Source organism: Cydia fagiglandana, chromosome 3 (genome assembly GCF_963556715.1).
Source record: "Cydia fagiglandana chromosome 3, ilCydFagi1.1, whole genome shotgun sequence".
NCBI classification, from domain to species: Eukaryota; Metazoa; Arthropoda; class Insecta; order Lepidoptera; family Tortricidae; genus Cydia; species Cydia fagiglandana.
Window position 1 is genome coordinate 12,135,415 of NC_085934.1, and position 15,112 is coordinate 12,150,526.

At 41.1% G+C, this 15,112-nt stretch overlaps 2 protein-coding genes across 3 annotated transcripts; one reads left to right on the plus strand and one right to left on the minus strand.

The window, feature by feature from the left end:
- The first annotated feature begins 96 nt into the window (after positions 1–96).
- On the plus strand, positions 97–7,988 carry LOC134680058 (DNA-directed RNA polymerase II subunit RPB1). Its single transcript, XM_063539065.1, has 7 exons — positions 97–214; positions 485–754; positions 908–1,214; positions 1,541–1,832; positions 2,133–5,560; positions 5,775–5,966; positions 6,611–7,988. Exons 1-7 carry the CDS (start codon positions 134–136, stop codon positions 7,747–7,749), a joined length of 5,709 nt encoding a protein of 1,902 aa, XP_063395135.1. The 5' UTR covers positions 97–133; the 3' UTR covers positions 7,750–7,988.
- A 52-nt stretch (positions 7,989–8,040) lies between these two features.
- LOC134680083 (acetylcholine receptor subunit beta-like 1) lies at positions 8,041–14,360 on the minus strand. 2 transcript variants are annotated; one of them, XM_063539120.1, is made up of 9 exons: positions 14,207–14,360; positions 13,517–13,653; positions 13,076–13,230; positions 12,585–12,675; positions 12,019–12,366; positions 11,398–11,591; positions 10,872–11,030; positions 10,536–10,779; positions 8,041–10,193 (listed from the first exon to the last, which is right to left on the minus strand). In XM_063539120.1, the coding sequence occupies exons 1-9, from the start codon at positions 14,265–14,267 to the stop codon at positions 10,029–10,031; spliced, it is 1,554 nt and encodes a 517-aa protein (XP_063395190.1). In that variant the 5' UTR covers positions 14,268–14,360; the 3' UTR covers positions 8,041–10,028. The 2 variants fall into 2 exon arrangements, with proteins under 2 accessions (XP_063395190.1, XP_063395189.1); XM_063539119.1 differs by having other exon boundaries at positions 10,536–10,800.
- Between the last annotated feature and the right edge of the window lie 752 nt (positions 14,361–15,112).

Sequence of the window (15,112 nt, forward strand, 5' to 3'; positions counted from 1 at the left end):
GTGTAATTTTTTTTTCTGTGGCAACAACTGTGAAATCTACCAAAAAAAGTTGCCAGATGTCGAGCGAGTCACTACTGTCACTAGTCATGGAGAAATACTCCATGTTCCATGTTACTAGTCAGAGCCATTCAAAATGGCTACCACGAATGACTCTAAGGCGCCCTTGCGCCAAGTAAAAAGGGTACAGTTTGGTATAATTTCACCAGATGAAATAGTAAGTTATGAAAACAGTGTTATTTTAAGTTCCCTTTCTGATAACAATAAAATAAAGTTACGGTGTAGTGGCTGGATTTGTATTTAAGACGCATGTATTCACTGGTCACGCAGTTGCGCTTGTATTATGGTGTAAATGTTATCTGTTTTCCTTGTTCAAAACTTTGTTTATCACGGTCATAATTTTAGTGACCTTTCGTTTTTGTGATATTTATTGTGAAATACGTGTAATGCTGTGCTATGTATATCAAATATGTAAACACTTTTTTAGCGACGTATGTCAGTCACGGAAGGGGGTATCCGCTTCCCCGAAACCATGGAAGGCGGAAGGCCCAAGCTTGGGGGCCTTATGGATCCTCGTCAAGGGGTGATCGACAGAAGCTCTCGATGCCAGACGTGTGCTGGCAATATGACAGAATGCCCTGGACACTTTGGCCATATTGATCTAGCCAAACCAGTATTTCATATTGGTTTCATAACAAAAACTATAAAAATATTAAGATGTGTTTGTTTTTATTGTTCAAAACTGCTTGTCAGTCCGGTAAGTTATCCATTTTATGTTGATTTAAACTGACACGATTTTCACTCCAAATTTTAATTTCAATTTTAATAAATATCCATTTTATGTACCCATGTTACATTTCGTAAGTTTAGTGCTGGGGAAGAATAATCAATACTATTTTTTTTATTCCAGACAAATCCAAAGATAAAAGAAGTTGTAATGAAGTCAAAAGGACAACCCCGTAAAAGATTAACATATGTGTATGACTTGTGTAAGGGCAAAAATATTTGTGAGGGTGGAGAAGACATGGATTTAGGGAAAGAAGGAGAGGAGGCTAAAAAAGGCTCCGGCCACGGAGGTTGTGGTCATTACCAGCCTTCAATCAGGAGACAGGGACTTGACCTTTCTGCTGAATGGAAACATGTCAATGAAGACTCGCAAGAGAAAAAGATCATCATTACTGCAGAAAGAGTTTGGGAAATTTTAAAACACATTACTGGTAAGGATTGAGTTACGCCACTTGGTGGACATTTTTTAAATAATTATATTCCATGCATGTTTTTAACACTGATTGTCCCTTTAGACAAAAGGGTTTTGATATTATCTTTGTCCACTAACTTTAATTGTCAAGACTGATTTATTTTCCTATTTGATGTAAGGCAGAGAAGATATGTTTGTAATTAATATAATTTATATTGCATTTTGATATAACGAAAAATTTTAAAGGCATGAAAAGGAGCATTGCGTTAAGGATACCTTTATAGAAAATAACTTATTGTATCCATTTATATACAAATGTTTTGGTAACAACTGTTTTATTTTTAGATGAGGAGTCCTTTATTTTGGGAATGGATCCCAAATTCGCCAGACCAGATTGGATGATAGTCACCGTTCTCCCTGTACCACCATTGTCAGTGCGGCCCGCTGTGGTCATGTTTGGGGCCGCCAAGAATCAGGATGATTTGACACACAAACTTGCTGACATCATCAAAGCAAACAATGAATTACAAAGGAATGAACAGTCAGGTGCTGCAGCTCATGTTCTTGCTGACAACATTAGAATGCTTCAGTTCCATGTGGCCACGTTTGTTGATAATGACATGCCTGGTATGCCAAAGTAAGTTAGTCAATCTTGTTCAGTTTTGTAATTTTAGTGAACTGAGTGTTGACTCTCTTAGTAAGTAAGGACTTCAATAATCTCTGCCTATCAATGTGTTAGTACATTAAAAGGTAATAAACATATATACGGCTGGAAGTTGTAGTGGTAAATTTAAACTCATTCATATGGCATTCATGTGGTTAAATTAAACTGGGCAATTCTTATTACACTATGAAAAATCCCTCATGTAGCATCTTTGTTACTGACCTCATTAATATTTCATAGTATCTCTTATGTATTGGTTTGCTTCCTTTTCAGAGCCATGCAAAAATCGGGAAAACCACTTAAAGCAATCAAAGCGCGACTGAAGGGCAAAGAAGGAAGGATTCGAGGAAATCTCATGGGAAAACGTGTTGATTTCTCAGCACGTACTGTCATTACGCCAGATCCGAACTTGCGTATTGATCAAGTAGGAGTACCCAGATCTATTGCTCAAAACTTGACATTCCCAGAGTTAGTAACACCATTCAATATAGACAGAATGCAGGAGCTTGTACGGCGAGGCAATGCTCAATACCCAGGGGCTAAGTATATTGTTCGTGACAATGGAGAGAGGATAGACTTGAGATTCCACCCAAAACCATCAGATTTGCATTTACAATATGGATACAAAGTCGAACGCCATCTGAGAGATGATGACTTGGTTATCTTCAATCGTCAGCCAACACTACACAAAATGAGTATGATGGGTCACAGAGTAAAAGTACTGCCGTGGTCAACGTTTCGTATGAATTTGAGTTGTACTTCTCCTTACAACGCCGATTTTGACGGTGATGAAATGAATTTGCACGTGCCCCAGTCAATGGAGACTCGCGCCGAGGTAGAAAATATTCACATAACACCCCGACAGATTATTACTCCACAAGCTAACAAACCCGTTATGGGTATTGTGCAGGACACTCTTACTGCGGTTCGAAAAATGACTAAGAGAGATGTGTTCTTAACCAAAGAACAGGTCATGAACCTTCTGATGTTCTTACCTACTTGGGATGGTAAAATTCCTCAGCCTTGCATTCTGAAACCCCAGCCACTGTGGACTGGAAAGCAAATATTTACCCTGATCATCCCAGGTAATGTAAACATGATTCGCACACATTCCACACATCCTGATGAAGAAGATGATGGGCCTTACAAATGGATTTCTCCCGGAGACACAAAAGTAGTAGTAGAGCATGGAGAGCTCCTCATGGGCATATTATGTAAAAAGTCACTTGGTGCCTCTGCTGGTTCTCTTCTTCACATTTGCATGTTGGAGCTGGGCCATGAGACTGCTGGCCGATTTTATGGTAATATTCAAACTGTGATTAACAACTGGTTGTTGCTGGAAGGCCATTCCATCGGTATTGGAGACACTATTGCCGATCCGCAAACATATCAAGAAATTCAGAGAGCTATAGTTAAAGCCAAGGATGATGTAATAGAGGTCATCCAAAAAGCTCACAATATGGAGTTGGAGCCTACGCCTGGTAATACTCTCAGGCAGACATTCGAAAATCAAGTGAATCGTATTCTTAACGACGCTCGTGACAAAACTGGTGGATCAGCTAAGAAATCACTCACTGAGTACAATAACCTCAAAGCTATGGTGGTATCAGGTTCCAAGGGTTCCAACATTAACATTTCCCAGGTTATTGCTTGCGTGGGGCAACAAAACGTTGAGGGTAAACGTATTCCATTCGGTTTTCGAAAGAGAACTCTACCACACTTCATCAAAGACGATTATGGTCCTGAGTCCAGAGGTTTTGTAGAAAATTCATACCTTGCCGGCTTGACTCCTTCAGAGTTCTACTTCCACGCCATGGGAGGTCGTGAAGGTCTCATCGATACTGCCGTAAAGACTGCTGAAACCGGTTATATCCAACGTCGTCTCATAAAGGCTATGGAGTCTGTAATGGTTCACTATGATGGAACCGTGCGTAACTCTGTCGGACAGCTTATCCAGTTGAGATATGGCGAGGACGGCCTGGCTGGAGAAACTGTAGAGTTCCAAAATTTACCAACTGTGAAACTGTCAAACAAGGCATTTGAAAAGAAATTCAAATTTGATCCTTCAAATGAACGTTATCTAAAGAGGATATTCAATGAAGAAATTATTAAAGAGCTTACGGAATCCGGATATGTTATTGCCGATCTTGAAAGCGAATGGGAACAACTGAACAAGGACAGAGAAGTGTTGCGTCAAATCTTCCCCAGTGGAGAATCTAAAGTTGTACTCCCATGCAACTTTAAGAGAATGATCTGGAATGTTCAAAAGATTTTCCATATAAACAAACGAATGCCGACAGACCTGAGCCCCATCAAAGTTATACAGGGAGTCAAGGACCTTTTGAAAAAGTGTGTCATTGTAGCTGGCGATGATCGCTTATCCGTACAAGCTAATGAGAATGCCACTTTGTTGTTCCAATGTCTAGTGAGATCTACACTTTGCACTAAGTTTGTTGCTGAAGAATACAGATTGTCAAGTGAAGCGTTTGAATGGTTGATTGGAGAAATTGAAACTCGCTTCCAACAGGCTCAAGTGAACCCTGGAGAAATGGTGGGCGCCCTGGCCGCGCAGTCTCTCGGAGAACCTGCCACGCAGATGACACTGAACACTTTCCATTTTGCTGGTGTGTCGTCCAAAAACGTAACCCTTGGTGTGCCACGTCTGAAGGAAATTATCAACATTTCCAAGAAACCAAAGGCGCCTTCTCTAACCGTGTTTCTAACAGGCGGTGCGGCTCGAGATGCTGAAAAAGCTAAGAATGTGCTTTGCAGGCTGGAACACACGACGTTGCGTAAAGTGACGGCTAATACAGCTATTTATTATGATCCTGATCCTCAAAATACAGTTATTGCTGAAGATCAAGAATTCGTAAACGTCTATTATGAAATGCCTGACTTCGATCCTACAAAGATTTCGCCCTGGCTTCTGCGTATAGAGTTGGATCGTAAGAGGATGACAGACAAGAAACTTACCATGGAGCAGATCGCAGAGAAAATTAACGCCGGATTTGGAGATGATTTGAACTGTATCTTCAACGACGACAACGCGGAAAAACTTGTATTGCGTATCAGAATCATGAATAACGAAGAAAGCAAATTCCAAGACAATGACGAAGAGACGGTAGATAAAATGGAAGACGATATGTTCTTGCGTTGTATCGAAGCCAACATGTTGTCAGACATGACTCTACAGGGTATAGAAGCTATCGCTAAAGTATACATGCACTTGCCTCAAACGGAGGCGAAGAAACGCATCATTATCACTGAACAGGGAGAGTTCAAGGCTATTGCCGAATGGTTATTGGAAACTGATGGTACTTCTCTTATGAAAGTATTGTCCGAGAGAGACGTTGATCCGATCAGGACGTTCAGTAACGACATTTGTGAAATATTCCAAGTGTTGGGTATCGAAGCTGTGCGTAAATCGGTAGAAAAGGAAATGAACGCTGTGCTGCAGTTCTACGGTCTGTACGTGAACTACCGGCATCTTGCGTTGCTTTGTGACGTCATGACGGCTAAAGGTCACCTTATGGCTATCACCCGTCACGGTATCAACAGACAGGACACTGGCGCGCTCATGAGATGCTCCTTCGAGGAAACGGTGGACGTGCTGCTGGACGCGGCCAGTCATGCTGAAGTGGATCCGATGAGAGGCGTGTCGGAAAATATTATCATGGGACAGTTGCCAAGAATGGGCACAGGTAAGATTCAAGTAACATATTGCTATTACCTGTATTTTAATAACCACAGATTTCAAATGAAAAGAAATTCATGAACACATATTATAAATTACTACTGTTTTTTGTAAATTCTTGTTTGCAACTTGTATCTTAAGTTTTTGCTTTTATTACTTTGGATCTCTCTCATGTTATAAGCCAAGACTGCAGTCGTAAACATAACAGCCTTGAATTCCAGGTTGCTTCGATTTACTCCTCGACGCCGAAAAATGCAAGCACGGCATGGAAATGGGAGGTCTCGGCGTCGGCATGGGCGTCGGCGGCGGCATGTACTTCGGCGTGGGCACGCCGTCCATGACGCCGCTCATGACGCCCTGGTCCACGCAGAACACGCCGGGCTATGGCAGCAGCGTCTGGTCTCCTGGTCAAGGTATGTGTTGTAGATACAGAAAAGTTGCTTCGATTTACTCCTTGACGTCGAGAAATGTAAATACGGCATCTGTGCGTTGGCATGGGCATAGGCGGCGGCATGTGCTTCGGCATAGGCTGACCATGACGCCACTCATGGCGCCCTGGTCCACTCAGTCTGGTCTTCTAGTCAAAGAATGTGTTGTAGCTATGGAAAATATTTACACGGAATTTCGGGAGTGAAAGTAGATTCGTATCTGTTCACGTAATGTCTGCAACTACATAGAGATCTTAATCTTTTTTAACGCAACGCAGTACGCAGAAGCTATGTTAGAAACGCATTTAAATTTATGAAAACAACACACAGTTGCAGGGATGGGCGAGAAATTATAAACGTGATCTTATTAGGCGGGCTCTACTGTATTTCAATATGATTTTATCCATAATTATTTGAAACTGTTTTAAGTGAGATTCGAACCTGCAATGTTAACCACACTGCTGCTGTACTGACAATTATTTTTGGTAATGATGAACTTAAGCTACTTTAGCCGGTAGTTATGTGGTGGTTGCTCCGAAAGAACGAATCCGCTTATAGTAGGATCATTAACTTACTGCGTCGCTAACACATTGTAAATCAATAATGATTTTATTGAAATTGTATTCCAGTTGGAAGCATCATGACCCCTGGCGGCCCATCGTTCTCGCCGTCCGGCGCGTCGGACGCGTCCGGGCTGTCGCCCGCCTACAGCGCCTGGTCGCCGCAGCCCGGCTCCCCCGGCTCGCCCGGCCCGCCGCTCTCCCCCTACGCGTCCCCGGCCGGCGCCTCCCCGTCTTACTCCCCCACCAGCCCCGTGTACGCTGCCGCTTCTCCGAGCCTCACCCCGGCGTCCCCGCACTACTCTCCCACCAGCCCGTCCTACTCGCCGACCTCACCCAACTACTCCCCCACGTCACCGATGTACTCGCCGGCCTCGCCGAGCTACTCGCCCACGTCGCCCGGCTACTCGCCGACCTCGCCGTCGTATTCGCCCACGTCGCCCAGCTACTCCCCGACATCGCCGAGCTACTCACCGACCAGCCCGGCTTATTCTCCCACGTCCCCGAGTTACTCGCCCACTTCGCCCAGTTACTCGCCGACGAGTCCTTCCTACTCGCCTACGAGTCCGTCGTACTCGCCGACGAGTCCCGCGTATTCGCCCGCATCACCGGGATACTCGCCGTCGTCGCCGAGCTACTCGCCGACCAGCCCCGTTTACAGCCCCGCGTCACCGAGCTATTCTCCATCGTCGCCGAATTACACGCCGACTTCTCCCGCTTATTCTCCGACGAGCCCTTCGTACTCACCCACGTCTCCGGCGTATTCACCTACTTCGCCCAGCTACTCGCCGTCGTCGCCAAAATATTCTCCGACTTCGCCGAACTACTCGCCGACATCCCCGTCGGTTGCGGGCGGCAGTCCGACATATTCGCCGACCAGCCCGCAATACTCGCCGACGAGTCCTCAGTACTCGCCGGCCAGCCCGGCTTACTCGCCTTCATCGCCCCAACACCCGGGCAGCACGCGTTACTCGCCGTCCTCCCCGAACTATTCCCCGTCTTCACCGAACTACTCGCCGTCGTCGCCGGGCTACTCGCCCTCGTCCACCAAGTACTCGCCGACATCGCCAACGTATACCCCTACGTCGCCGAATTACTCTCCCTCGTCCCCTGCCTACTCTCCTTCTTCCGCCGGTCCGACCTCCTACTCCCCGACTTCACCAAACTACTCGCCGACTTCACCGTCGTATAACGAAGATGACGATTAGGTTATAATTACTTAAAATTATTGTTATTGATTTATAATATATATTCGGTAAAACGAATTTCCTATCTTAAAAATACAATTTTTAATTCATACATTGTATTTGAAATCTGCATCGCTTAAAAGCTTTGCCGAAAAGTATTTAAGAAATATTAATTTAGGATAAGAAAGAATGACTGTTTTCGGTGTAAGGAATAATAAAATTTGTGTTACATAATGTTAGTGTAAATAAAATGACAAAAATGATACTGAGTTTTATTTGGGAATGGAAAAGGAAGCAAATAAGTATCAGTTGTTCGCACGTAAAAATTTATTAAAACAACATGGATATAAAAGTAATGAGTGGACAAGATATTTTACAGTAAGTGCGTAAGTATAGTTAGTGCTATAGGCCGAGTTACAAATAACTTACTTATGCCATAGTTTCCAACTAAAACCAGGATCTTACAAGCCCATATCGAGATTTTGATTTACGATGATACTTGCTCATTTCTCAGCTTTAACAGTATTCTAATTATCTCTAATGATAAAAACAAAAACTTCAGAAACATCTAAGTATAACGCTAATATGATTGCCTTACTCTATAGGAGACCCCAGTCGATATACATTTTTACTCATACTCAACTATGTTTATGTTTACTTGCTTGAACATTATTTCTAATTATATTCAGAAATTATAACAATAAATATATGGCTTTTCATCTCTCGGTAAGCTCTTAAAACTAAATAGGTTAGCAACAAAATTTGTTATAAACAGCAACATAATATATTTTCATTTTCAACTATATTTTTGTTAGCCTAATAAGTAGTTATAAATTTAATAATCTCCGGAATTAACTCGTATATTAATGAAAGGAAATAGTACATTTGATAAAATTTCTTAAGACTATGATTTAAATTACCTCGCTATTACCTCGTCCCTAATTACATGTCAAAATACAAACTTATGTCGAAACATATTGTGCTTTTACGCTAGGTAGGTAAACTTCGAACACAGCCATTTTAATTTCTATTAATTTATTGTAATAACCCTATTATAATCTTATTTGAACTAATAACTAAGTGCTTTATTGTTTAATACCTAAACTTCCGGCTCCTAATTCGTTTTGAAGCTCTAGATTGACATTGCTGGAGTAGCTCGCAAGTAGGTATGAAACCATGTGAGTTCAATTATTAGACATACCTATATAGTCCTCCATGTCGTGTCCGACAACGGCGACCTTTACAAATTCCTCTGATAAGCACGTATAACCGAACTTAGTTTTAATGTCCGATCGCACTGTGCACAATAAAGCTGCCCTTGGTCGTTATAAGTGTAAGCGTAGGACTGCTTAGGTCGAGACTTTCTTTGAAGGCGCTTTTTAGATATACCTACGCAGGGTACGTAACGTGTCGCTGATTATCCACCTTTTCATACAAGGCTTATCGTTATCCACGGAAAAACGCCTATTAAGGGGTTAGGGGTTGGTCTGTGTCATTATCAAAGTCAGGTAGCTACATGCCCATCATATGCCGCAGAGAGCTTTTGCGGCTTTAGGTCTACTCTTTCGCACATTGCGGCCAAGTAGGTATTTAAGCTTGTTATTTCCATGGATATTTATGTAGGGAATCACGAAAGCTTACTCGTAAGAGAATGGGCAGTGTTGTCCACCACAATTACAATGTTAAGAAATATTATGTAAGACATAACTACTGTAAAAGCAATACATACCTACACAATATTTAGCTTTCTTTGTCTAAGTGATTAAGCTTGCTAATTAATTAACCAAATTGATTGACTGCCAATAACCTTGGCCAATTTAATGATAACTAGTCGTTAGTTATGGAGATTGTATTGGAAGCATGTGTAAGTACAAATATGTATATACATACCTATATTTTATTACTTTTATTACAAAGCTGGAGCGCCTTAAAATATAATTAAGTAGGTATTTTTAATACTTAATAATTTATTTGAATAAAACTGAGCATTGTTTGGACTTAATTTGCAAATCAACAATATCTGTTAATAGATAGTGGTATCAATTACATTATTATTTTAAAGGAAGAAGTAAGTTGCTCTGGAAGATTTTTTAACTGGGTTGACTAATAAACAGTAAGCATCTCTAAAAAAATTGTATAATAACACATTCATTGCCACTAAGAGCTACGGGTTACGCTCGTAGCGCGTAGCCACGGTTTCGCCGTATGTAGCGCGTAGTCGCTACAAACAGTGTACCCGACAGTCGGGTCCTTGGCCCTGAATGTGATAATTATAGTTAGCTGTTTCTCGCAGTTCGCATTTACTTCCCCCGGTATATTTCGATAATACGGTCTTGGTCAACGTATTCAAAGATGTGTGGTGCATCCATTAAGATGCCGACAGTTCCAGCAGTGGTCACGATGAAGAAGATGTACAGCTGCAATCTATCTATCACCATGGCGACGTACTTCCAATCCTCGCGCGTCTGCAGGGATTTATAACATGATGTTACAAAAGATGTCTATAAACCGATAAATTGGTGTAGGACTGTAGGTACTTCAATGTAATGCTAAATAGGTACATAAAGTATCGATAGGCGAGCAAGGTTGCGGCATCGTAAGTGGCATTAATTAGCAACAGTGAACGAAAGCACATACAATAGAAAAATACTTTTATATAATGGTAGTTAGATAGGTAATGTAAGGGTGTATTCCCATTTGTCCCCTACGTGAGTCGGGGACAGATTCATATGAATGCACCTAAGTATTCTAATTTGTACCCGGCGGGCACAAGCCGAGTGGGAATACACCATGTAAGTTGGGCTTACCTGAATGTAAAGGTCTTCGTTTCTTAAATGCTCTGCGATGAATTCGACCGCTTCAGTTGCTTTGGCGGCTTCAGGAGACAGAAGAAGGGAGTCAGAGCTCTCTGACTCTCGTCTCTCGGCGAGGCCGAGCCCGCCGAGCGCGCCTAAACCGCCCAAAGCGCCCATTTCACCACCGCCTCCAGCCGCCCGATTAATCTTGCAGTTAGGATGATGCAAGTCAGACAACTCCATTGCCTCCATTTTGCTTTGGTTTGCACCGATAGCACTGAAAAGTTAAATATAGGTTCATTCGCGAAGAGGTTAATGTTTTGATTAGCCCACAATATCGTGCATTACCTGATGTGCTTGGGTAGGTCGTGCGGGGCGGCGGCGTGCGGCGGTGCGCCCATGCCGGGCATCTCCATCATCCAACGTAGGCGGGTTTTGCGTGGACGCCGCATTAGCAGCGCGGCAGGCAGGTAGTGCAAGAACACACTTCGAATCCAAAGGGGCATGCTGAAAATAAAAGTTACAGTTAAGGCTTTCTATTTACGAGTATATTTATATAAGGTCAATAGGTACAGGTACTGGACAAGAAGCATAAGATGTACCGACGATCTCATAAACGATCTGCGTATAGATGAAGGTAGAGGGCTTACCGCGAACCACGTTCGACGTGTTGTCTCCATGTCACACTTAAGTAAGAATTTACAAGTGCGACAGAGAGGCAACACGTCGAATGTGGTTCGCGGTAGGCCCTCAGAGCACTACTGGTTATTGTGGATATCTTTAGGAGAGGCCTCTGTCCTGCAGAGGACGTTTTTCAGATGACTTGGAAAGCGTAGCTTAAATGTGTCTAACTTATAGTATTAATGACACTCACCGATGAGTTCTAGGTCCTCTGAAGTTCCAGTTGATGATGATGACCGTGACGAGGATACTGACGGTGTTCATGATGAATGTGAAGAGCAGGTACTTGGCGATGAGGGGCAGCACGAGAGAGGTCGGCGGGAGGATTTTCGATACCAAGAGTAGAAACACAACCAGTGACAGCAAAATGCTGATACCCAGAGTGACCTAAAATAATAATTACAATTTATTTATACCTGCTTTTAATCTTAATTTAATACGAACCTATTAAAAAACTACCAGAGTTTTTATATTAATTTGAACTTAAAAATTAAACTTGTTTTTATATTGTTTTATATTACCTAACCCTTTGCCTATGTACTTATGATTGTTTTAATGTAATAAATTTTTGGTACCTGTTTTTATATTGTACTTATTGAAATTAATTGAAAGTAATCTCGTTTGTAGGGTGCTTATTTGTTGATACGAGCTAGATGCATTGAGACTATTGCCACAGAATAACTAATAGTATTGCGAGTTGCGAGATATCTACGGGCGGATCTTATCTCAAATACATTAATAATTTGTCATATTTCCTACCTACTTAGGTCTTTAGAAGTTTAAATATAAAAAAAAGTACTTATGATTGCGTTACCTTTTCCCCAGCTTCAGCAGGCAGATAGAATACCAACACACAAAGGAACGAGATAAGCACGGTCGGCAGAATCAAGTTGACGGTATAGAACAAGGTCTTCCTTCTTATAATGATATAAAACGTAATGTCCGTCTCAGTAGGATGGTTTCCTTCATAGATGTTCAAATACGCGGGCACTTCTATGATATCCCATGTTCCAGATTTCCAGTAATCAGACAGATCAACGAAATTCTTATTGTTGTACAAGGCGAGAGACACTTGATCGCCGTTGAAAGTCCAAGATCCGAATTTCATGATGCAGGTTTGTTGATCGAATGGGAAGTATGTTACATCGATAGTGCATGAACTCTGTAAAATTAAAACAAATATTATACAAAAAAAAAATTAGGTCACTTCTTTTCCTATTCGGCGTAATGGCTAATAGTGTCTGCACCACTACTTACGAGAGTAAGTAGAGAGTATTGGAAGTATTTGCAAGAGACACCAATATGTCTATGGTAGAGGTACTTGCCCTTAGAAGGCCTTACCTCCGTCATTTGATCTTACAAATATTTTGTTATGGTTACCTGGTATATGGCAGGGGGTACCCAAAGTACTTCGCCATTAGGGTAGATGAGAACGTTAGATTTATATCGCACTTCGTAGTTGCCGTCAGCGCTGTAACAGTGTGTTTATTTATCAACAATGTCATTAACAGCATCATTTAAGAACGACATCAATCGTTGCATTATCAAATTGTGATATGGCTGGTGTCACTGATAAACTGAGAAATATTGTTAGAAATGAATGTAATAAAGCATGTATCTTAGACATAAGTCTTAAAGTTGACATTAGCAGCTTCCGTAATAATTTTGTTTATTTTAATACGGATATTAATGCTATTTTTATAAATCGATGTTGAATTGCACTCAGTGCAATATTACCTGACCTCGTCTAATATAAAAATAAAACGTTAGAGCGGATATATCGGTACTTTGTATGTACATATTATTTATGTAGGTACCTAACTATTACTTATGATAAATACCCGCGTATAGAGAAAAACTTTGATACTAACTTGTTGAAAAGCACTATATCCGGTTTCCAGACTTTGTCAGGGGGTAGTCGCAGCACACCGATGCCTCCGTAGTCAGCTTCATCCCACATCAGCTGATAATCCATCCATACTAAACGTAGCCACACATTAGACTTCATAATTTGATTCTTCTCGTTCTGAAATGTAATTTTTTCTAATATAATAAACAGAAATGTACTTACCTATTGGGTGTTTTAGTTAATGATTGTTGGTCAATCACGTCAGAACTTAGATGTAATTTAGAATTGGCAAACTATAGGAATAATGTTTTATGGGCATCTGATATCTCTTACTGTTTGTCTACAAGACGTTTTCGATTTCGAAGTAAATAGAGATGCGTAGGGTGCCATTGATTTCCAAAGTATTTATTAAATCTAAAGGACATTCTAGCAATGGGCAAGTAAAATGGGCAATGTGACATACAACGTTGATAAGCTGGACGAATGCTAGGCCAAACCGCACGTCGACCTTCTGTGTCATGTTTTGCACCGGCCGTATGAGTTTGTTGTAACCTCTGAATAGATCGCGCACTAGGCGCTCTTCGTCTTCTGAACACCATCCTGTTAAAACATCCACAATGTACCAGTATATAAACGTTTTCTTTCGATTAATCATATAATAGCGGAATTCTTAGATTCGCACGTAATCTGTCACTCGCTTGGTTCGTGATGCTGCAGCGCTCGCAGATCAATAAGACACGACCGCGAGATGAATGTGCATATAACTACGTGAAAACTGAACAGGTATTAAAAAATATTATGATATTCTTCATAAAACACTTTAACTGTAATATATAATATATATATGGAAATTGAATCGTTGCCTAAGATTATAGGTACCTAGTTGTTGTGACACTGTTTAGTTTTTACTAATCGGTTCGTGGTTGGTTTGCATTTGTTCATTATTGAGCTTTACAGTACATAACTTGCTTAGTTAAAACTCGAGTCACACAAATAGTTTAATACACAAAACTAAAAATATATAAGTAATTGTTTAGTAAATCGGTTTTCCTTAACAAACAATTCCTTTTAATAAACACCTCTGTTACTTTTTGAAGCATAGGTATATTTATTTTGTCAATGTTGTTTTGTTTTTTTGGGTATCGTGACTGACCTGAGTAGAGCACAGCGAGCAGTCCCGCCAGCAGCAGGCAAGCGCGCGTCCCGCCCGTCATGGCGGCCCTCTGCCGCGAGTACCGCCGCGCGCCGGCTCCCGGCCCACTCCCTATCTATTCACAAACCATTCCTTACACGACCGGGAGCTCTTCCCTTCTTACCCTCTAAATTCAACAACTTAACGCTAACCAGAGCTCAAATTTATACAGGTCCGCTTGTGGCGATGTCTTTGGAAAGATTTCTGGCAGGGTTTTGAATAATAGCTCTGCCTTTTAACCGAAAACGTTATAACGTAGCTCAAGTCAAGACATACATACTGCATTTTCCTTAGTACATTTTGATAGTAACAGAGGTTTTCTCGCACTCAGGGAATACACTACTTCCTGGCGTTTGTTGTCTTAAGTCCATGTTTTTAGATTGACCCTCATCAAAGGTAAAAGGGCAAAAGATCGTTTAAAGGGATAAACTTTTCTATTTACTTATAGCGTTTTTTGGATAAGACATACATAAGGCATTATCAAATAAATGAGTAGGTAAAACAACACACTCTAATGTACACACTTTTTGTATCAAGAACATATTAGTATCAATATTATATGAATTTTAAACTCACGCGTTTTTAGTTACTCGCGCAATAATGTTTCAGACTAAAAATACGTCAATTAAAACGTAAAATAACTTTATTTTAGTATGATGAGTCACGACAGTTTAAATTCGTAAATTAGTTTCATAAGGTGTCAATGAGAGTACCTTATTATACCCTTATACCCTTAACATTTGAATTTAATACTTAGTAGAGTACTTAAGCATTTAACTAATTGCTAAATGCAGTAGTTTACTTTGATAACTAGGCGAAGATAGAGCGAATACAGAGCAGTACCTATAAGAGCGGTTCCAGTGACCT